We start from the raw sequence: 24,091 nt of genomic DNA on the forward strand, positions 1-24,091 counted from the left end.
TCTTCAGAGCTGAGTTGCCAGCTTCTGTTTATTATCATGTTGCATTTCTGTGAGATATCAGGGTAACGTTATGATTATGGCTATGGTTATGTTATGAACTGTTTATTATTATTATTAGTACTTAGCAAGGAGTGTTCTTTTCCTGGCTCATGTCGGACACTGTTTCGCGCTGTTTTGGTTTTGCGCCGAAACGTCACTTCCTACCGCGTCAGGTACTGAGGCAGGTACTGACTGGGTGAGGCTGTGGGCGTCGTTGATCGATCGTCGGTGTGTGAGAGAGGAGTCGGACATTTTGGCATCGAGCGAGTAAAACTTTATTTTAACCTTAAACTTTATCTCATGATGTCAGGTTTAAACTCAGGTATTCTGTGAAAATACCAACAGAATCAGACTTTTATCACCATTAAAGTGTCGGATCATCTGACCTTGAGAACACAGACATGCCCGCTGTGACTGTGTGGCTCTGCTCCACGTTGCTGTTTGTCGGAGTCTTCCTGTTTGTCTCTGCAGGTGAGATTTACCTGTTAGAAACCTCACAGTTTGGGGGGAGATCTCGTAACTTGTAAACGACACTTGACTCTTTTCTAATAATTATTTTCCTATTGATTAAGTTTGTCTGCGATACAAGTCAAAGTGGATTTAAGGTGTGTTGGCTGTGATCCAGAGACAAAGAAGTGTAATGTGTGTTGTAGTTTCAGGAGTCAGCGGTAGCGGTTTTAGATACGGGCGACACGAGTGGTCTCCCGGGGCGGCATCGTGGTGGAGGCGGCATCACGGGCATCGGCAAAAAACAAAAACAAAAGCAAAAATTACTCGTTCTCATGCTGCCCCGACGTCATGCCAGCGCATGTTAGGAATGGGGAGGAGAGGGCGGGGCGGCGGGGGATTCTCTGGCTGGCTGGACCAGCATCTAATAAAACAAAATAAAACAAAATGAAAACAAAACAACAAACACGAAAACAGCAGACATTATGATACAGACTTATAATTTGCACCGATGTTTTTTCGAAATTCTATACGTGAAAAGTGAGCGCGAGAGCCCTCGGAGCGCATGCTCGCCAGGGGCGGATCTAGAGAAATTTTCTTAGGGTGGCATGAGGGTAGCAAAAAATCAAATGGGGTGGAAAAATCAAAGCCTTTTTTCCCCCCCAAACACACATGAAGGTGGTTACATATGGTTAAAATAATTCAAATGCAGTAAGTATACACGTTTTTCATATAAATATAGTCTATAACTTAATTATTGTCTGTAGCCCACATAATTACACACTTTAGTTACATAAAACATGTGAGTTTTGAGCTTATGTACTGTATAGCCTGTATAATAAATAAATATGTAGCCCAATAAGTATAAAATCCAGAAAGCTACACAACATGGGGCGGTTCATTTACAAACACAAGTCTAACTTAAGTTTAACACTGTTTTTTGTTAGAAAACAATCACATTGTTACAGCTTAAATTACACAAAATGTCAGAAATCTGCACTGTGATGAACAAAAATTTAAACCTAATTTTTCACGATTTGTTGGATTAACCCACTGAGGTCTGAAATACAACCGGCCATTTTTGACTCCTTTTGAGTTTACGTTTGTATTTCACCCTCAAATTGTTTCATTTTATTTTTTCCCCTTGCCTTGTTTGGTATCTTTTCAGCTCAAATGAATTTAGTTGTTATTTTCACTGACATACTGCATTAGTATTACTGATCTGAAATCACACAAAGAACTTAAAATCCTAGTAGTATTTTTTACTGTAAAAAAAAACCACAGACATGTTGAGTAAATTTTTATAACTTGAAATGCAAATATAAATTGTACATTTTGTAAACATATACAACTATTTATCTAAAAATGCAGCCAATACACCTGCCATTTTCTTCATTTTGTACAACCATTTAAAAATATTACTAAAACTAAAATGAGAGAACAATCAGGTTTCGCAATAAGATGCCCCACAAATGATTTGTGCCAGTAAAAAAAAGTTTGTCCACCAAAAGACAGAGGAGAACAGCACAGGGATAAACCTGCAGGCCTGACAACAGGAGGTATATCACTCCGCTGGTTTTCTACTTAGTGACAGTGTTTACGTTGCAAATGTCCCTTTGTGACATTCATTAGTGCCCTCACTGACACACAAAACAAAACAACAACTACACAACAGAACAACTACACAAGACAACACAACACACTAAGTATACACTCCACACTAAACGTCACAAATCTCCCACATCTAAAAACTCTCTCCCTCTCTCTCTCACTCACTCGCTCGCTCTGTCTCGCTGCCGTTACCGTCACTCCCAAAACTCTCCCCTCTTCCTAAACAACCAAATCCCACGTGTTGACTTTTTTTTTGATTGGCCGACATGGTGGATTTTTCCACCGATAGGAAAGAGGTGTTTTTTTTCCTTTTCTTTACTGTTTTCGCACTGTCCTTAGAAAACGCTTAAAACACACACACACAAAAACGTGACGACAGTATTTAGAAAAAAGCGTGGCTTATATACAGTGTTGGGTAAGTTACTTTAAATTAGTAACTTAGTTACATTACTAGTTACTTCTCTAAAAAAGTAACTCAGTTACTTCAAGTTACTCGTTACTTTCAAAGTAACTAGTTACTAGGGAAAGTAACTTTGGTTTTACTCAGAATTCTCTTGTTAATGTGTTGCTTCCGTAACTGGATACCCAGCCAGACTGCCAGTCTTCTAGCTTGCTTACTTGCCACAAGTGCACTGTGCCACCTACCAATAGAAAGGAAAAATAATGTGCACATTTCCACGAGAGAAATCACGCCTGGACCGTCGTTGACCGCCGCCATGATTCTAGCCTGCTTTTTACATCCAACACAAAAACTGCAATCGTGGTGCTTTTGATTGTACTCAGAACTTGGAAATTCTGCCTTCTGAATAGGAAGATGTAGGTAACACCAGACTGCAGATGAGCTGCATACAGAGCTGGACTGGGACAAAACAATCGTCCGGGCATTTTGACTAGAGACCGCCCACCATTATAGGAAAAATCATAAAGCCTTTGAATGAAAACAAACACTGTTGTGACAGTGATGTACACTGTTCTGATGGTATATATGTATCAATCTATCAATCGTTTGTTGTAAGACTCAGATAATTATTTTTTTTAAAAGCGAGACATTTTAAATGAGAATAATAAAGAAAAGTATTTCCTTGTGCCCCTTTTCCTGTTAATGCCCTACCTGGCCCCTGGCAACACTTTGCTAGACCCGCCCCTGCACAGTTACCAGCTGTCAGCTACGTAGAAAAGGATCCTGGTGTTATTTGTCTCTCAGAAACAGCTCATAACTTCCTTCAACTCATTCATGTCACCTAAAAGGTAAACCTGTTTCTCCATCACCTGTTCAGCTCTGATGATTCAGTAAGGACATCTCCTGGTTTCATCTGCATGTTTCCCACTCACCAGATATACAAACCGATATCATGACCAGCAGCTTTACAGCTGTGGCTCCAGCAAACATCAGCTGATACTAGAAATTAATATTAAATAAATTCTAACAACAGCTGATCAAGCTTAAACGTGCTGCTGTTGTTTAGCGCGACATCCGCTGGTTTCCTCTTTCTGGCGCAAAGTGGGCGATAAATAAACAGAGAAAAGCCGATCAGCTGATCATTGATCAGTTTCATGACTGAAGTAGAAACGGAGAGAGAGAATGAGAGAAGAAGAGGCAGCTGTGCAGCTTCAGCTTTGTGTCTTTTCATTGTAGCTGAAGTCCGGGACAAACTGTGTTCCTTTTCACCTCAGTACGAAACGCGTAATATTTTCTCTGAATACCAGACGATTCTGTTTTTTTTAGGGGACGGTTGGAAACTCTAATAATTAACCGTATGAACAAAATAAAGTTCAACATCAGTAACATAGCACCCACCCAGCTGTATAGAAACTCCGTCATGCTAGCTAGCACGCAGTGATGTACGAAATGTCAGCATACCGAAAATAAACTCCACCTAAACTTGGTTTATATCTGACTCCGATAGACTGCAGGTCATAACTTCTTACCTGAAGTTCAGTTCACCTGACACGCGGACCGGCGGCCGCTTCGGGTCTCTCCTCTTGCCTCCCTTTTCCGTCATCCACCTGCTGGCCTCCACCACTTGCTAATGTTATTGAATCTGTGGAAGCTCGCGACATCCACCACACACAGTAACGAGTAACGAGCCTATCTAAATTCCAGTAACGAGTAACGCGTTCCTGGTTTTGGCATAATAACTAGTTACCGTGCTCGTTACCACAATAATAACGTAGTTACTGTAACGCGTTACTTAATAACGCGTTAGTCCCAACACTGCTTATATATATTATCATAACTCTGGATTTACTGGCCTGTAATTAAAATTTAAAAACTTTGAAGTCTGAACTTTCAATGTGGGCTGAAATAGAGACTCAGCGTGGCTGCAGCTTGTTGCTATGTCAGCTTACATCAGTTGTGATTTGGAGGTGCAGCGTGTCCGTGGACCACAGAGGGTTAATAACACTCACCTTCCTTCCATTTCCAGAGTGTAACATCCAACCACCTGTGTAAAAAGCGAAATTCTCATGGTGTTGTTCAAAATGTGCTCTGGCACAATCATAAGCATCGCTTGCTACTGAAAACAAGAAAAAAGCCGGTCCTGCTATGGGCTGAACCATTTGTTAATGGTGGAGGGGGGGAACACTATGTAATATATTCAGTTTTAGCATTTATATTCACTGTTGATAAGTGCTATCGTTTATTGTCATCTCCGCTACATACAGTCCAGTATATAGAGAGACGAGATGACGAGGCTCCAGTTACAGCAGAGCAAGTAAACAAACAATAAATATCAGAAGAGTAAGAAAATAAATATACACTTTAGGACTCGGGGTAAAGGGATCAATGACCATTTAAAATTTATAATTTACAGTTTGATGGTTTCAAGTCTCACACACAGCCTGTCGAAAGGGGAGGGAGACCTGCTGCTTCCATATAGAGCACATTTCATTCATAATGTTGTAAATCCAAGCCCATTGTGTATTCATGATTTGAATCCTGGGTTGTTAGAAATCCCAGAAATAAACAAAGTGAATCTGTGAACTAAGGTGTAGGTCTATTAGGTTATGTTGTGGTGATTCTCGGGTTGAAGGATGGGTGTTCATACTGGAGTGCAAAATTAAAACCAATGGAAGATGGACAGGGCTCCAAACAGGCTAGGACCTGGGAGTCAGTATACAACTAAAGCTTTTTGTTCAGTGTATACAAACAGCTGTAGCTACAGAAAAGGCAGCATGCAGAGACTCACAGTGTCTTAACTGCTCAGACAGGAACCGCCCACCACTTTAATCACACTCTAGATCTTGTTTTAACATATGGCATAGAAACTGAACATTTAACAGTGTTTCCTGAAAACCCTCTGCTGTCTGATCATTTCCTGATAACATTTACATTTACAATAATTGATTACACAGCAGTGGAGAGTAGACTTTATCACAGTAGATGTCTTTCTGAAAGTGCTGTAACTAAGTTTAAGAATATAATCCACCCACTGTTATCATCTTCAATGCCCTGTACCAACATAGAGCAGAGCAGCTATCTGAACGCTACTCCAACAGAGGTCGATTATCTTGTTAATAATTTTACCTCCTCACTACGTACGACTCTGGATACTGTAGCTCCTGTGAAAACTAAGGCCTCAAATCAGAAGTACCTGACTCCGTGGTATAATTCTCAAACACGTAGCCTAAAGCAGATAACTCGTAAGCTGGAGAGGAAATGGCGTGTCACAAATTTAGAGGATCATCATTTAGCCTGGAGAAATATTTTGCTGCTTTATAAGAAAGCCCTCCGCAAAGCCAGAACATCTTACTATTCGTCACTGATTGAAGAAAATAAGAACAACCCCAGGTTTCTCTACAGCACTGTAGCCAGGCTGACAACAACTAGCGTGGCTACAGTCACAATTTGGGACCACCACTCTTTATGGAGCAAACTGTAGTGTGAGGCTTTGGCAGACTCTGTACGTTGCAGCTTGTGGGCTGAAGTATAGATAAGCCGTTGCTCTCTCTGGAGACTAGTGGAACTCGCTCGTTAATATAACCCCAGAGTTACAGTGTATTATATTGATGAACAGTGCTCTGTTTGTAATGAAACCAGAAGAGAGATACGTGGCTTGTTAGTTAGAGGAACAGATAAATGCAGTTAATTTTGTCAACTCAATCTGCATTACTGAAAGTGTGTTTTTGTTTGTTTTTCTTCCTTTTGACTGAGATTCTCCAAAGGAAATGCAAACAAACAGACTGAAGTTGCCTGCAGAGTAAATGAATGTGAACACACACTGTTTATGCTTCTCGCTGACTGCAGAAATATTTATGCTGGTACTGGTTGAGAAAAAAATGTTTAACTTGGTGTTGTTTTATATTTTTATAATACTGTAAAAAATGGCAAGCCGTGACTGTACAGAGCAATGTGATTCAGTATGTGAGGCTCTTTCACTTAGTTAGTACTTTAGTGCAGTGCACAGCAAACATGGTTATAAGATAAAATACTCTGATCAAACACTGATATATTTGTTGTCATAAGTGCAGATGTTTTCAGCTGTTCCATAGCAAACATTCATATGTTTGGGCTCTTCCTATCCATCTTTTAAAAAAAAAATTAAAATAAAACATTCTGGTCGTAATTGTACTTTGACCTTTAACCTCTCTGCTCTGTTTTGTTTCCTCTTTCAGATCAGACAAACATCACAGCTGAGTCTGGACAGAACATCACTCTGACATGTCGAGCTCCAAACAACAACATCATAGTGTTAGAGTGGACGAGAGCTGAACACGGAGCTAATTATGTCTTTTTGTACCGGGATGGGCGTTTTGATCCAGCCAACCAGGATCCATCTTTTAAGAATCGGGTGGATCTGCAGGACAGACAGATGAAGGATGGAGACGTGTCTTTGATTCTAAGGAATGTGAACACTGCTGATACTGGAACATACAAATGTCATGTCTTCATGAGAGAAACACGCTTATGGCAGCTCAGCTTCATCTACCTGACTGTTGTTGATCCTCCAGGTGAGTGAGTAGAGTTGAGTGTGTGTGTGATCAGAGGTGAAGCTGCAGGTAAATTTTCACAATTTACTTTTTGTTTTTTTTCTCTCATTACCTACCTGACAGCTGTTTCTCACCTGCAGGTCAGATTTAAGCTCTGGGCCCCTTGGTGATCCTTTTTCACATGAGCCAAGGTGTTTTGCCAAAACTCCTAAACACAAACTAAACAACATGGTGTATGCTGTACAGTGCAGCGAGGAATGCCCAGACCTCTACATCGGAGAGACCAAACAGCCACTTCATAAATGGATCTGTCTAAAGGTCAAAGGTCACTCTTTCCAGGATGCCAGCGTTCACATTTTGGACAGAGAGGACAGATGGTTTGAAAGAGGAGTGAACGAAGCCATTTACGTCCACTGTGAGCGACCATCTTTGAACAGAGGCGGTGGTTTACGACACCAACTGTCTGCCATCTATAATCCAGTTTTGAGTTCCCTCCTCAGAAGCCTTAACACCCACTCACATCCTGGGCCATCTGACCTCAGGAAATCACATGATAGGGTGGGGCCAGGTTTCACAATGAGCTCACCCGAAATCCTGGCTGATTGTGACCCACACCCGCTTTCACACCTTGGCACATGTGATTAGGTAGAGGATCATCAGGGGGTCCTTTGTCCCTCTTTGGGGGGAAACTCCCACTGGGTTTAAAAATCTGGGACTCTCTAACATTTGGGCGATCGTGGCTCAAAAGTTGGCAGTTAGTCTTGTAATCATAAGGTTGCTGGTTCGAGCCCCGGCTTGGACAGTCTTGGTCGTTGTGTCCTTGGGCAAGACACTTCACCCGTTGCCTACTGGTGGTGGTCAGAAGGCCCGGTGGCGCCAGTGTCTGGCAGCCTCGCCTCTGTCAGTGCGCCACAGGGCAGCTGTGGCTACAATGTAGCTTGCCATCACCAGTGTGTGGATGACTGAAAGTAGTGTAAAGCGCTTTGGGGTCCTTAGGGATTAATTAAAGTGCTATACAAATACAGGCCATTTACCATTTGATCCTAGAACTGAAGAAGCTTCTCGGATGAGGTAAAAACGTCTAGAAGCAACCTAAAGAAGTCCAGATGCTTTTCTTTCCAAGCTCCTTAGACCTGCTGGATGTTAAGAGGTTCATCAAATCCAACATGACTAAAAACTCAAATGTCAAATGAAATAAACAAAATATTTAACGTCAATCATTCTGATCATAATTGTACTTTGACCTTTAACCTCTCTGCTCTGTGTTGTTTCCTCTTTCAGACCAGAAAACCATCACAGCTGAGTCTGGACAGGACGTCACTCTGACATGTCGAGTTCCAAACAACAACATTGCAAAGTGGAGCAGAGCTGACCTGGAGCCAGAATATGTGCTTTTGTACCGGGATGGATACTTTGATCCAGCCAACCAGCATCCATCTTTTAAGGATCGGGTGGATCTGCAGGACAGACAGATGAAGGATGGAGACGTGTCTTTGATTCTGAAGAATGTGACAATTAATGATAGTGGAACATATGAGTGTCGTGTTTTCATTGAAGAAACACGCTCATGGAAGAACAGCGTCATCATCTACCTGACTGTTGTTGATCCTCCAGGTGAGTGAGTAGAGCTGAGTGTGTGTGTGATCAGAGGTGAAGCTGCTTCCTGGTTGTTGATTGTGTTTGCTGTATGGATGAGCTGGTGGATGTCAGAGGTAGACAGATGTTTCTCCAGCTGTTGTCTTTGTGGCTGGTAGTCTAGAGTTGTAGAGCAGCATTGTTTGGGTAAGGTTAGAGCAGAAACAAAGACATTTATGAATCAGTCTCTTCTTCTCTTGCTCTCTAACTCGTCTGTAAACATGTGTGGGGAAACTCAATGTTAAAGCCTACAGCTGGAGGGGAGGGAGGGTGAAGCTGGTGGTTGTGAGTCTGTGAAAGTGAATCCTGCCGGTGCCATAGCTGCTGAAAACGTACTTAGTGCAGACACAAAACGTCCATCAGCTTCAAAGTGTGTCAGAAAAATGTCCACATGATGACTGATGGATGAGAGAGGTCCCATTTTTGTTGTTGTGCACAAATCATTGAACAACACAAACACTTAGAGCTCCTTTCAGTGCTGCCTGTTTTGTTACTGCACACATTTCTGATGGTCCTACAGTCCAACGTAGCAAACATCTCCCTGAAGCCTCTTCATAGAGACCAAAGGTTGGATCAGAGCAGCTGAAAGGACACATCTATGAACGCAGGCAGAGACTTTCTCACAACCTCACACTCAGCTTTAGACTGAGGATCTCTGTTAGTCACTGAGATTACAGATTCAGGCATTTATGATAGTGTAACATGACTAGAATTCAATAACCTAGAACAGTGATTGTGGCCACAGTTTTTGTCAGATGTCCTTTTTTAATTGAAAGCACAGAAAATTCCACCACCAGGTAAATTTTCACAATTTACTTTTTAATTAATGCCTGCACATGAAAAAGAAATTGTTTTTGTTTTTTTCTTCTCTCATCACCTACCTGACAGCTGTTTCTCACCTGCAGGTCAGCCAAGAGGACACAGAGAGGATCGAGGGAACACAGATGCAGTGAAAAAGGATGGATCTGACGGACTGATTGTTGGTTTGTCCCTTTGTGCTGTGCTTCTTGTTGCTGTTTTTGTTTTTCTGATCTACAGAAAACAGTGTCGAGATTCAAATGAGCGTCCTGCTGAGATTGCAATACCTCTTCAAACTTAAGATCATCTCTCATGAAAATAAGATTGTATTATATTGTTGTGGTGGGATGTGCTCAGGTGGGCCATGGCAGGGGAGGCAGATGCACCTGAGCGGCTTACAGTCTGAATTGTCTGTGTTGTTGTTGTTGGGGAAGTATTCAGCTGTAAGCTGGAAAACTAAAGCTCTGTGTTTGTGTGAAAAGTGACAGCAACCAAGAGTAATGAATGAATGCTGAAAAGCATTAATTCGTCGACAGGTCAGCCAAGGGATGAGCTGGCCCAAATTATGGACATGTTGAGGGAGCAGGACGAGACTGAGTGCCACACTCAGACAATCGAGCAGCTGGCAGCTCAGATCGGTTCCTGGCTGGTGCTGCCACCTGCAACCCTTGACCGCAGAGGGAGTTGCAGAAGGCAGAGTGGCAAGAAGAAAGCCATTGTTAACAGAAAACCATAAGAAGTCCCGTTTGCAGTTTGCCACAAGCCATGTGGGGGACACAGCAAACATGTGGAAGAAGGTGCTCTGGTCAGATGAGACCAAAATGGAACTTTTTGGCCAAAATGCAAAATGCTATGTGTGGCGGAAAACTAACACTGCACATCACTCTGAACACACCATCTCCACTGTCACATATGGTGGTGGCAGCATCATGCTCTGGGGGTGCTTCTCTTCAGCAGGGACAGGGAAGCTGGTCAGAGTTGATGGGAAGATGGATGGAGCCAAATACAGGGCAATCTTGGAAGAAAACCTCTTGGAGTCTGCAAAAGACTTGAGACTGGGGCGGAGGTTCACCTTCCAGCAGGACAACCACCCTAAACATAAAGCCAGGGCAACAATGGAATGGTTTAAAACAAAACATATCCATGTGTTAGAATGGCCCAGTCAAAGTCCAGATCTGAATCCAATCGAGAATCTGTGGCAAAATCTGAAAACTGCTGTTCACAAACGCTGTCCATCTAATCTGACTGAGCTGGAGCTGTTTTGCAAAGAAGAATGGGCAAGGATTTCAGTCTGTAGATGTGCAACGCTGGTAGAGACAGACCCTAAAAGACTGGCAGCTGTAATTGCAGCAAAAGGTGGTTCTACAAAGTATTGACTCAGGGGGCTGAATAATTACACACACCCCACTTTTCAGTTATTTATTTGTAAAAAAAAATGTTTGGAATCATGTATGATTTTCGTTCCACTTCTCACGTGTACACCACTTTGTATTGGTCTTTCACATGGAATTCCAATAAAATTGATTCATGTTTGTGGCTGTAATGTGGCAAAATGTGGAAAAGTACTTTTGCAAGCCACTGTATATAAAATGAACTCCGCTTTAGATAAGGTTACTGCATTGTATTCATCTTTCAGTGATGTCAGCAGTGTAGTCCAAATGTCTGACCAGCTGTGTTTTTGTAAGCTCTGTAAAAATTCGATTAGATTTTCTAAGTTAGAGATCTGATCGACTTGTTTTTGCCAAAATAGAAGAGAATGAGATGCAAAAACCATGAGTAAAGCATTTTGTAGTCTCCCATAAGACTTCTGCGTTAACGTCTTCATTGGTGTTGATATCCAAGAAATCTTTTGGCTGGAGCTTAAGCAGGATAAGAAAAGTCAGCAAACCAGATCTAACCAGCCTCTTGAGCAGAGATGGGCAGTAACGCGTTACTGTAATCCGATTACTTTTTTCAAGTAACGAGTAATGTAAGTGATTACCATTGCAAAAACGGTAATTAGATTACCGTTACTTTCCCGTAGGAACGCTGCGTTACTGCATTACTAAAACCGTGAGTTTTTTGCGAGAATGTCTCATGACAGTGACTTAAGCGAGTGCGACTTTCGTGACAACAGCTGTGTGCAGATCAACAATGGATAATATACAGTGTTGGGGAGTAACGGAATACATGTACCGCCGTTACGTATTTAAAATACAAAATATGAGTAACTGTATTCCGTTACAGTTACAGTTTAAAAAGGTGGTATTTAGAATACAGTTACTTTGTTGAAATAAATGGATTACACAGCGGTACTTCCCTGTTTCATATTGTGGCGGGTCAGGATTGTTTGGGTTTGTTTGACAGCTACGTTCTGTTGTTCCAGGCGGCAGCGTTGCGGTTGCCATGGTTACAGGATGACGCTCTCTCTCTCTGCGTGTTTCCTGGGTGAGAGAACGCCTTTTTGTTGTTGTTGTGCTAAGCTAATAGGCAGAATGCTACAGGCATAGCTCTAAAGAATGTAGCTTCATAGGCAGTGTAGTCCGTGCTGCAGCGAGAATGGACTACCATACCCGTTATGTGTCTGTGAGCGAGGGAGGGAGAAAAAGAAAAAGTACGTCACGGAGCAAAAACGGGAGCTGGAAGCATGTAAATATAATAATAACCACTGCAGCCAAGAAGAGTGCCTGAGGAGCCCATTTGTAAGTAAGCTATTAAGACTCAACTGTACACTGTGTTCGTGTTTTCCTCCGGAAAAAATAAGTTCCGTTGGAGCAGCCTTTCAACGCCTCTCTCTGTCTCTGGCAAGCAATGTTGACCCAGACAACAAAGTAAAGCTAGTTTTCGGCTACCAGCCCGACAGGCAACCCAACGTATTAGCCAGAGGTCCCTTTACTACTGTTCGGAGCCGCGGGCCTTCAGTAACAGTAATAAATCACAGCAATAGTACATTCACGTAGTTGTAAACAGCATGATAATATATTAAGTAATCCAAAGTATTCAGAATACGTTACTCTCATTGAGTAACGTAACGGAATACGTTACAGAATACATTTTGGGGCATGTATTCAGTATTCTGTAATGGAATACATTTTAAAAGTAACCTTCCCAACACTGATAATATATCAAGTACGGGAGAGAGTATGAGCGTGCAGCGTTTAAAGCGTGGAAGTACTGACCTTATTTTGAGTTTGATTCCATAAAAAGTGACAAAAACATTAGTGTCAGCTGTGCGTGGGAAGAAAACTTCTTTTTACAGTGAAAAAAAGCAAGCACCGAGTGCGCTACGACTGTAATGTGAAATTCACAGAGAAACTCGGGGATTCTTCAACTGACCGCTGCGGCACACCTGCACCAGGGCAAACCTCCGCCTACCCCAGTCCTGCTTTACAGGTGAAAACAGAGCAACTAACCTTTGACTTTATTTATTTTCTGCTGTGTTTTACTTGCATCTATTTGAAAGAGTGAGTGTAAACACAAAAAAATATTTTATTTTATGTGCTGGAATGTGCAGAAAATAGGTTTAAATGTTAAACAAATTTCTTCCAGTCAGAGAATGTTGCATATAATTTAATTTTTGCTTGATGCATAAAGTTAAAAGATTAAAACTAATAAAACAAGTTTTAAAAAGAGACTTTTCCATTTGATTACATTTTGTATGATGGATTATGCAGAAAAAGTAGAATTGGACTGAAAGATCTATCACTTTATTACCTATTCAGGTTGTAAATCGTGTTTTTAAAAAGTAACTAAGTAATTAATTACTTTTGAAAATAAGTAATCAGTAAAGTAACTTGACCAACACTGTTCTTGCGTGGGGTAGGCATCGAACCGTGACACTTTGTGACCCTTGTAGTAATTGACATAGAACCTGTGAACACACTATCATGCCAGGCTGCATCTCAAAATGCTGCTCCCTGAGAGTCGTATGGCGAGGCAGGGGGGCGAACACATCTACAAAATGCTGTAGCAATGCAGCAACATCTGCTCTCGGGGTTTGTTTGAGATGGTTATCACAATGGAGGGAGGTGGGAATCGTGAAATTTGGCACCTCCGGCCCCAATTCATCTCTTTCTTTAACCAGGTTCACCAGAGAAAGGTTTGGCCTCTCCATGCTTTAAGGAAGCTGAGGTGATAGATATGAATAGCGCCTCACCTGTTTAGCCTTATCACTTCATAGTCAATGTCCCCCACTCACCATGTGAGCACGAAGGTTCCTTGCCATTTGGCAAGTAATTCCGAGCTAGAAAAAGGGAGTAACACAAGCACTTTATCTCCTGGTGAAAATTGCCCGAGTCTAGCCCTTCTGTTGTACAGGTGCTGGTGACATTCCCAGGTCTCGTGATAACCTCCTTAAAGTGTGAAGCTTTGCACTGAATATTGTTTTTAGTCGGCCTCGGACCTTGCTCCTAATTTTCTTTAATAAGGTCCAGCATCTCCCTGTGGCTTCCTGAAGAACTCAAACTAACTCAAAGGCAGAAAATCCCGTGGAAGCCTAAGGGCACCTCCCGCACAAATAATAGAGGGTCCAAACAGCGATAACATATGCGTTCTGATTTAGCCATCAGTCTGAGGGTGGTAGACATAGTCCGAACAGATTCAACACTAAGTATAAGTATAGCTCTTTTAGTGTGTGAGACATGAACGACGTGCTCTGGTCAGTCAGTATCTCTTTCGAGATGCCAACTCAGGAGAAGACTTGAAACAGCACCTAAGCTACACTTTTTTGTGGAATTGTGTGCAGCGATACCTATTCCAGGTATTGCATTGCATAGTCCACCAGAAACTAATACAAAGTGATAGCTGCGCACACTCCGGTGAAATGGCCCGATGAGGTCCATGCCAGTGAGGTTAAAGGGGACCTCCACTAATGGCAGTGGGCGCACTTTTAGGATTGCTGGCTGACATTCTGGGCAAGACACGGACATCCAGTTGGATGACTGGCCAATAAAATCAGGCCATTACTCGCTCCAGAGTTTTATCATATCTCATATGCCCTGCCATGGAGTTATACTGAGCCACCTGGAAAATAATTTCCCGGCAGCTTTCAGACATCAACAACTGGGTCTGTTCGTCCTCTGTGCCAGTGTCACGACTCACCCAATAAAGCCTATCATTCAATAATACAGAGCATGGGTAGGTCTGTGTGGCTTCAGGCCGCACCTGGTCACCATCAATTCCTATCACTTGGTCAAAGGCTGAGTGTAGACTGTCGTCACAAGACTGCTCCAGTGGAAAATCATCCGTGGGGCAAATCACCAGAGCTGTCTGGGCTTTCTGCAGAAACCACATGCTGCTAACAGTCATGATCACATGTCCACATACAGCCCGAAAAGGTAATTAAACCCCAGCCAATTTGTTGGTCATTTCCCCTGGGCATCCCTTCCACAAACTGCTCAAGGACCACCTTTGTATCCAGGCCTCCCCCTTAAATCTGCTGCACCACTCCTCCACTGCAGTGGAACCAGAGACCAGAACTCCAACACAGAAGCTTCTGGAAAGCCTCCTCTCTCCTCTGTCCTCCATATATGTTTCTAATATATCCTTCAACATGACCTACTGACCCTGATTTCTGAGTCACAGGGAGAGAAATAAGAGAAGCATCACCAATGATCTGCTTGTATTCTTGTTAGTCCAACTTAAAGTCCAACATAGTTTTTTTTAAAACTACTTTTTTTCTCTTTTGGTTATCATTACAAATCTCTCAATGACTACAGAAGAAAGATTTTTCACAAAACAAGAAAGCATGACATAAGAATATTCAAAAAGGTATTGGCTGAAGTACATGCTTAGTATGCCAACACTTTTAGCAAAAGATCATTTAGCAATCAGCTGATTTACATCAGGCATAAAGAAAAAGAGCCAAACAATAGAAAAAAAAGATAGATAGATAAAAGAATACATTAACTTAAATTCCATAACAATAATCCAAGCAAAACAACCAAGAGTTTCAGTATTGTTGTTTATTCTTATCTTCTTTGTTCTTATCTTTTTTCTAGTCCCTCCAGTGGCCATATAAAAACCGTGTGAGGATGGTGTTAATGTAACATGTGAATCATAGTGTTCCAGTCAGTCATCAGTGTGTCTCTGCACAGCTGTAATTAAAATGTGTTCAGAGGGCCTCAGTGTCTGAATGGTTCCAGTTCAGCTCCATAACAGCAGCGTCCCCGGTTTGATTCCTGTGTTTCACCTCATATCTGCCTCTCTCACTGAGGGGGACGTAACTACATGGAAAGGAAATAGTTCTTACCCCTTGTTTGAACCAATAGAAAGCTGGTGCTCAGAGGAAGAGGGCGGGCTTTACTTGGTGTCAGTGAGAGAAATGAAAAAAGCTGAAATGAGTGAGAAGGACGATGAAGGAAACATCTGTGCTGTGTCTGCTCTGTAAGTAGAATCTCTGTGTTTGTTTGAATTCTTGTACTTTGACTGTCTGCTCTCCTGATAACTGATGATGGAGGAGAAGACATGAAAAACAAATCAGGCTGAATTCAAGTTCAAAACACCACGAGGACCAACTGCAGGTCTGAACTGACTCTTTATCTTTGCTCAGGAGTCGAGGAAACACAGCAGGCAGTGAAAAGCTCAAATCATTCACTCATTATATCAACACAGCTGCACAGTGTAACAGTAATATTTATATTTAGTACCTACAGTAACAATAATGATGGTTTAAAGAGCTCTTTAGATAAAAAGGAGCAGAAACTGTTTAAAATCTGTTTCGTCAAACAGAAAAAACTTGATGTAAAATGTTAAAACATGTCCATTTAATATTTGAAAGTAATCTGATATTATTATTTTATTTTTCTGTATTACACTTCTGCTCAAACAGTAACAACTGGGCTTCAGATTTTCCTCAAAGAAAAGATGAAAAATGAGTGTAAAAGATGCTCTTTCTTCTTCTTTTTAAATATTAAATATTTTTAGTCTTTTGTCAAACTTGAAATATACTGATATAAAATAGAAAATGAGCAGATGTATCAGAGAGAGACAAGTTTGTGTGTTTGTCAGCTGGTTGTGTTGAGTTGTTCTTTATGTTCACCTCAAATCAACCTGAGTGTCATTTCTCTTTAGTTCTGATCTCACTGCTGAGCTGCACAACAAACCAAGGTCAGTAACCTTCTGTCACAGTTTAAACCTGATAAATTCTCACTGATATGACCTGATTGGGTTCATGTTTCACAATGTAAAGTCTAACAGATCATCAGTCTTTCATTTTAACCCTCACAGCTCGTCTGACTGTGAGTCCCAGCAGCTCTCAGTTCTTCAAAGGAGACTTTGTGTCTCTGAGCTGTGAGGAGGACGACAGCTCTGCTGGATGGACTCTGAGGAGAAACACAAGCAAAGAACAGAGGACTCAGTGTGGAGATGAGTGGGGAAAACCAGCTGGTTTGACTAATTCTTCCTGTAAAATCGAATACATGTATCCATGGGACAGTGGAGTTTACTGGTGTGAGTCCAGAGAGGGTCCCATCAGTAACATGGTTAACCTGACAGTCACTGGTAAGCTGAGTGTGTGGAGTTAGTGTTGATGAAGCTGTGTGTAAATGGATGAAATGCTGTAGTTTGTCTCTGTGTTGAGGTGGATCAGTGATCCTGCAGAGTCCTGTCCTCCCTGTGATGGAGGGAGATGACGTCACTCTGCTCTGTAAAACAAAGACCACTCCCTCCAACCTCCCAGCTGCTTTCTATAAAGATGGCTCCCTCATCAGGAAGCAGCCTACAGGTCACATGACCATCCAGCATGTTTCCAGGTCTGATGAAGGCCTCTACAAGTGTGACATCAGCGGTCATGGAGAGTCTCCATCCAGCTGGATCACTGTCACAGGTGACACACTCACCTGTCTGTGTTTCTGCAGCTTTCAACATTCACAATGTGACGACAACTTAATGACTGTGTTTGCTTTATTTTAGGGGAACATGCCACCACACCTCCACCTCCATCACTCTCTCCTCCTGTTCTCTCTGTGTTGTCATTTGTTGGATCAGTCTGTGTTGTGGTTCTACTGGTGTTACTGGTTCTGCTGGTAAGACGATATGTTCACAGGAAACCTGAAGGTGAGACTCAGACTTGTGAGTACAGTGGGTATGGAACGAATTTGGACTCCCTCAAATTTTCCACTCTTTGTTTTATTGCAGCCATTTGCAAAACTATTTTAAGTTATTTTTTTCCTCATGAATGTACACACAGCACCCCACATTGACCGATTTAGATTTTAGATTTATTAAAAAAGAAAAACTGAAATATCACATGGTCCTAAGCATTGAGACCCTTTGCTGTGACACCCAAATATTTAATTCAGGTGTTCTCCAATTCTTCTGATCATCCTTGAGATGGTTTTGCTCCTTCATATGAGTCCAGCTGTGTTTGATTATTCTGATTGGCCTTGATTAGGAAAGCCACATGCCTGTCTATATAAGACTTTACAGCTCACAATGAGTGTCAGAGCAAATGAGAATCATGAGGTCAAAGGAAGTGCCGGAAGAGCTCAGAGACTAAATTGTGGCAAGGCACAGATCTGGCCAAGGTTACAAAAAAATTCTGCTGCACTTAAGGTTCCTAAGAGCGCAGTGGCCTTCATAATCCTCCATAATCCTTAAATGGTAGACGTTTGGGATGCCAGAACCTTTCCTAGAGCTGACCGTCCGGCTGAACTGAGCTATCGGGGGAGGACAGCTTTGGTGAGAGAGGTAAAGAAGAACCCAAAGATTACTGTGGCTGAGCTCCAGAGATGCAGTCGGGAGATGGGAGAAAGTTATAGGTAGTGACAGGACGACTAGTTGCAATTGAAGGAAAGATGAATGCGAAGTACAGGGATATCCTGGACAAAAACCTTCTCCCGAGTGCTCAGGACCTCAGACTTGGCCTAGGTTTACCTTCCAGCAAGACAATGACCCTGACTTAACTCTGACTAGCACTGACTTAAACCCAACTGAACATTTCTGGAGAGACCTAAAAATGGCTGTCCACTAGGGCTGGGCGATATGGCCTAAAATCCATATCGCGGTATAACTTGAAGTGCGTGCGGTAACGATATATATCGCGATATATTCTTTTCTTCTGAATAACATATTTTCCACACTAAAAGGCGCAGTTAAAATCCTTTAATTTTCTCAAATATCAAGAGTGCGCCTGATGTATGAATTCTGGTTGTGCTTACTGACCTCGAACCGATTTTTTGTAGTACACTGTTCGCAGAAATCTGCCAAAAATGCTTTAGTACGAGTTTGGTAAGCTACGAAGCTGCACTGCTTGATGGATTGTCAGAGCATTACAGCTGCCGTACTGAGGTGCCTCGCGGAGTAATCTGGATCCAAAATGTCGTTTGCTTCAGGTACAAAGTCAAACGAACACTGAGAGTTAAAAATGGTCTAAATTCTTTTATCTTTATTAAAATGATCAGGTGTAACAATTAAGTTAAACATCTAGGCATCCATGAAAACAGAATGCATTAAATTTAACGGCGTTAGAACTTAACAGGAAGTTAGCTCGCTAGTTTCCACCTAAACATGACATACCATGTTCTGAGTGAGAGATTTATGTAACAAATTAAAACGTACAGCTCTGCTATCACTTCCAACATAAATGAAGACAGAAAACTAAACAGCAGTGACGTTTGCAGGGTTACTGAAGTTGGACTACCTGGTAGCAACCATAGCAACACAGCTAGTATGACATTAGTATAGTGAAGCTGGAGGATGAACACCAACTTTTTTCCACTTCTGGTGGTTGGGGACAAATGCAATCGCATCGCAGGATGCTATACACGGGCCAAACTTCAGTCACGAGAACAACTGAGATAATTCATCCACAATACAAGGTTAGTTATTAATATACTGCAACAACATGGGAATAGAGCAGCTGCGAGAGAATTCAACATTAATGAATCAATGTTACGGAAGTGGAGGAAACACAGTTTTTGGCTTTCCCCATATTTCAAAAGTGCAATCTTTACAATGTGTACAAAAATAATAACCTAGCTGTTCTAGATGCAGAAACTTGATCATACAACAATGCACAACTAAACATACAGCACAGCTTCATTGGAAACAGGAAGTAGGCAGGAAACAGCCAGTCTTGACATGTCTTCAGTCACTTTCAAGCAATGATCACCCTTTACCTGGAACTTACATAAATGAAAACACCCCAATGTATGGAGAAGTGAATACTATACACAAAATGATGACTTGGGTCATAACACCATTTAAATAGTTCAGACTTAGTTTTAGGAGGATGGTTAGAATTAATTTTATGTTCATGAACACTGTTTCTAACTGTGATCATATAATGGATGGTTTATATAAAGGCTTATGACGACATTACAGAGAGCTTGGAAATACGAAAAAAATTTTTTTTCCAACTTTTCCTGATTTGATGCTGAGTTTAACCCTGAAATCAAAATGATATATTTTCTTTATTTTTATAGTTTATAATAGTAATTATATTTAAAGCTTTATTAATGCAGAGTGCAATGTTCATATTTTCATTTAAACGAAACTTTTGGTAAGCAACACAACAGATTGTGATCCTTTTAATCAGATGTCTTTCATACCTGAAATCACAATACTTATGTTTATACTCTTCATTTCTTTTTCTGTAATGTGAAACCAAAGTCTGATGTAACCATGTGTCTGTACTTACTGAGTGATGTTCAATGTGAGCTGGACTGTGTGTTTGTGGTCTGTGGTTAACTGAAGCTAACAGCTCTGCAGTCGTCCAGCATCCTGTGTCTCTTTATAGAAACACATGTAGGCAGCAAGTGTTTCACCACAGAGCTGCTGGTCGTAAGATGAGGAAGAAAAATATAGAGATCATTTCTAAAAGCTGTAAACTCTGCACACAGACTGTGAATCTCAATGAGATTTATTACAAATTAAATCCTGCTTAATAATAACAGTATTCTTTTTTAAACCCTCTTGACTGCTGCATTTTAGAATTACCTACATTTTTAGTTGCATCCAAATTAAATTGGTTATTTTCCATTTCAAATTGTAAATCTAACATTTATGAAGTAAATAATTTGGTAGTTTTTGACATCTTGACATGTTGAACCTTCATCCTTGTTGTTGAGAGCTCAGCTCAGTCACTTCCACCTGTATCAGGTCTGTTTATGTTTTACAGCAGCAGCCAAGTTTTCACGGACTCTAAATTCTACTTCTTAAGCACTTTTTTTTATCACTTTCTATATGATCAGCTGTTCTGCCTGTACTGATGTGCTTTGTGTGTGTTTTATTGTGCAGACAGTGATTCAGCTGCTGTTTACTCAGCAGTGAGAACTGAAGACGTCACTTATGGACCAATCATCATCAAAGATGAGAAGAAACAATCAAAGATGAGAGGTACAGCTGCTCTTCTTTGTGTTCATCAAGATTTACCTTTACTGCAGGGCTTTGCTTTATTTTACAGTGGATATGAAAAGTGCACACCTCTATAAAAATACCAGAGTTTTGTGATTATAACTACTGAGATCACAATAAATTATTTGAAAACCTTTCCCATCTTTAATGCAATGAGTGAAAACCTGTACATTATGGTAAAAATAAATAAGTCTAGTAGGGCAAAAAATATAAATAAAATTTAACACATTATGACTATAATGAAAAAGTACAGTAAGCTGGTCGCATTGGTGTGTGCACCCTTAAACTAATACTTTGCCGAAGCGCCGATTGACTTAATCACAGGATCCAGTCTTCTTGGGTAAACACCTGCCGAGAATTAAAGACACAATTACGGTCAATCAATCAAGCAAAACTGTGCTGTGCTAATAAGACTTTCCAGACAATTACTTGGCCATCAAAGGGATCTCGTTGTTGAAAGGCTTTAGTTAAGGCGGAAACTGCTCAGTGATCCTGCTAAGACCCCTGCAGCAACACTGAGGGAGCTGCTGGAATTTCTGGCAAGTACTGTTGTGTACTAAATGTAATAATCTATTTTCAATATGTCTGGACTAAGAGGGAATGATTGCAAGACAAAAGCTTTCATTCCAAGCCTGGTTCAGGCATAAGCCTTCAGACAACAGACTCGAAGGAGTGCGTAAGAGTGTCGTAATACTAAAGATCTCAGGACAGTGCTGAGTGGAAGTGAGGCAGTGGATATATACAATAAGTTGAGTCATACAACACACTAGAATACAAAAGCACAGGTCTATTTACAGGGACGAAATTCAATGATTAAACAAAAAATAAAGCAGGACACGAGTTACACACTATGGGTTTTTGCACTGTGATGTATTCTACAGCTGTGACTATGATACAGGGACGAGGAGCTATGGAGGGCACACAGTGATGAACTCTGAGGCTATGAACTATGACTCATGACAAAACACAATGAAGAAGTACACGCTAAGGCTGGGCATTTGGAGAGGTGAATCCAGGAGCAGGGCACAAAGGCGTTCTGTGAGACTGCAACAGAGGAGAAGCGTGTCAGCGTGGGATTCCAATGACTGCATAGAATTCACCGGTGGAGGCAAATGATAACAACTTGTATGCAAGCAGGAGGTCATTTCCAGGGAGGTCTGGGTGAATTGTGGCAACTTTGATCCAATGGTGAGCAGGCAGGCAGACAGGTGAGATAGGTGCACAGTTGGTGATGGCTTGATGAGCTGCTGCTGCCTCCCGCACCAGGGCATTTCCTCGTCAGAGGTCGCTCCATGTCCAAAACATCTGGGAGAGTGAATGTAAACACACACAGGGAGAGGGGAAAAGAAGGGAGATAACAAACCACCACCCACGGACAAGAAACATATTTACAGAGAAACACAAGCACTGGCTCCCTAGACGCTGGCAGTGACAAACAAAGTATTAGTTTAAGGGTGTGGTCTTATACAAAAGTCTTATTGGAGTTTTTGGCCCCCAACAGATTTTTTTGTTTTTCAGTTGAATTGTAAAGGTTCATGTTGATCATAGGAACTATTTTAAAAACATTTATTGTGGTCTTATTTTAACATCACACAAACCTAGTATTTTAGCATGAGTGTGTACTTTTTATATCCACTGTACATGTTAATATTTAGTTTAATGGTCACCATAGTACAAGCCAAACAGTTTAGCACCAGGATGAAGGGACTATCAGGAGTTTTACACATTGTTGCATTGGTTACTTTAAGTCAGAAGAAATGATAATTAAGTTATAAACACAAACACTGTAGTTCCCACCAACTACTAAACACATCAAACTTTAATCACACCTCACAATCATAATTATGTTGTTATTATTATTTTATATATAAATATTTCCTGAAACAGCTGCTCTGTGAATGTTTTCTCAAACAAACAAGAAATAGTGATTGTTGGAGACTTTATCAGTCATGGATTAACACACATTTGTGTTTGAGTCAGAAATGACTGCGTGTGTTCACATGGTGAAGAAGAAATAACTAAGCAGGACTATTTCAGACTTTAGTGATGTACTTTAGGAGGAATGAAATCTCTCTTTCTTTTTTTGTCCAAATGTGAATCATCTGTATTTTCTTTGGGCTGCATAACAGCAGTGGGTCTGAGAGCTTCAGCTCAGCTACAGGTCCACCTCATATTACAGGGCGACCGTGGTTCAAGGGTTTGGGATGCTCATCTGTAACTGAAAGGTTGCCAGTTCGATCCCCCACCTCTCTCTGTTCTGGTCGTTGTGTCCTTGGGCAAGACGCTTTACCCTACTGCCTACTAGTGCAATAATGCAATCTATTATTATATCACTGGGATGTCAGGTGTGTTGTGACTTTAGCAGTACTGAGCAGCAAATAACAATAAACTTATATAACCCATATAGGTCTAATATCTGAGATTAGTACGCACATGTTCTCAGCATATATGAGACATAAAGACACAGGATGAATAAAACAAGTATCTTTATTACAATTATAGACTTTGACTGTTCTGCATATAAAACCACAGGAGCGACATCCTGTTGTTAACTGTAGTCAGTCCGACGTGGGTGAGCGTTCTTGTTGTGAGAACATGTTTGTCTTGTGCCCTGTGGTCAAAGGTGTCAGTCTGTTTAAGTGAAGATGGCAGCTTTGTGGTTATCCACACGTCTTTTACACAGAAAGTCCCCCCATTTCTTTGTATACAGGTGCTGTTTTAGAGCTGAGGTGTTAAGATGAGGAAAAAACAGTGTAAAGCTGCTGCAGTTTATAAAAGGCTCCACTTAATGCTGCATGAAAGAAAAATAATTATAATTAAATGTTTTTCCATTGCTTCCATCACAAATGACATCATGGCCCTCCCCCTTGTCTGTCTCCTTACTTTATAAACATTTTATGATAGTGGATGGATCCAAATATCAATAATATCAGCATCAACATTTGTATTGATATTAATTAATACAAATGCAATGAGATCAATATTTTAGTTTCTATTTCTCTCCTGCTCATACTGCTGAGGTTTCATCAAAGAGGAAGCCGTCTGTGTAAGTGCCGCAGCTTTTAAGAGCAGCCACAGTCTGGTCCTCCTCTACACTCGTGAGTTTTCATGTTTTACTGGTTTGTGACTTAGCAGTGCTGTGCAAACAAGCAAGCATTCTCAGCTAGCCAGCAGCGTGGTATCACAGAGAATATCCAGGAACTACAATGTTGGTAATTGTAATATTTTAGTTTTCTTCAGCATTACTTTAAAAGTGCAACTGACTACCCAATTTAAAAGTATAAGTTATTATTATTAT

At 41.1% G+C, this 24,091-nt stretch overlaps 1 protein-coding gene across 1 annotated transcript; it reads left to right on the forward strand.

Annotated features, from left to right (window-relative positions):
* The first annotated feature begins 255 nt into the window (after window positions 1–255).
* Window positions 256–10,276, forward strand: LOC120437650 (CD226 antigen-like). Its single transcript, XM_039608178.1, has 4 exons — window positions 256–510; window positions 6,712–7,047; window positions 8,308–8,640; window positions 9,567–10,276. The coding sequence occupies exons 1-4, from the start codon at window positions 441–443 to the stop codon at window positions 9,758–9,760; spliced, it is 933 nt and encodes a 310-aa protein (XP_039464112.1). The 5' UTR covers window positions 256–440; the 3' UTR covers window positions 9,761–10,276.
* Window positions 10,277–24,091: the final 13,815 nt, after the last annotated feature.

The sequence above is a fragment of the Oreochromis aureus genome, linkage group 3, assembly GCF_013358895.1.
Source record: "Oreochromis aureus strain Israel breed Guangdong linkage group 3, ZZ_aureus, whole genome shotgun sequence".
NCBI lineage: Eukaryota > Metazoa > Chordata > Actinopteri > Cichliformes > Cichlidae > Oreochromis > Oreochromis aureus.

Excerpts from the sequence above, each read along its gene's own strand:
- LOC120437650 (XM_039608178.1), top strand. The coding sequence starts at position 441 with ATGCCCGCTGTGACTGTGTGGCTCTGCTCCACGTTGCTGTTTGTCGGA. Across the intron at positions 7,048-8,307 it reads GACTGTTGTTGATCCTCCAG|ACCAGAAAACCATCACAGCT; the intron begins GTGAGTGAGTAG and ends TTCCTCTTTCAG. Across the intron at positions 8,641-9,566 it reads GACTGTTGTTGATCCTCCAG|GTCAGCCAAGAGGACACAGA; the intron begins GTGAGTGAGTAG and ends TCTCACCTGCAG.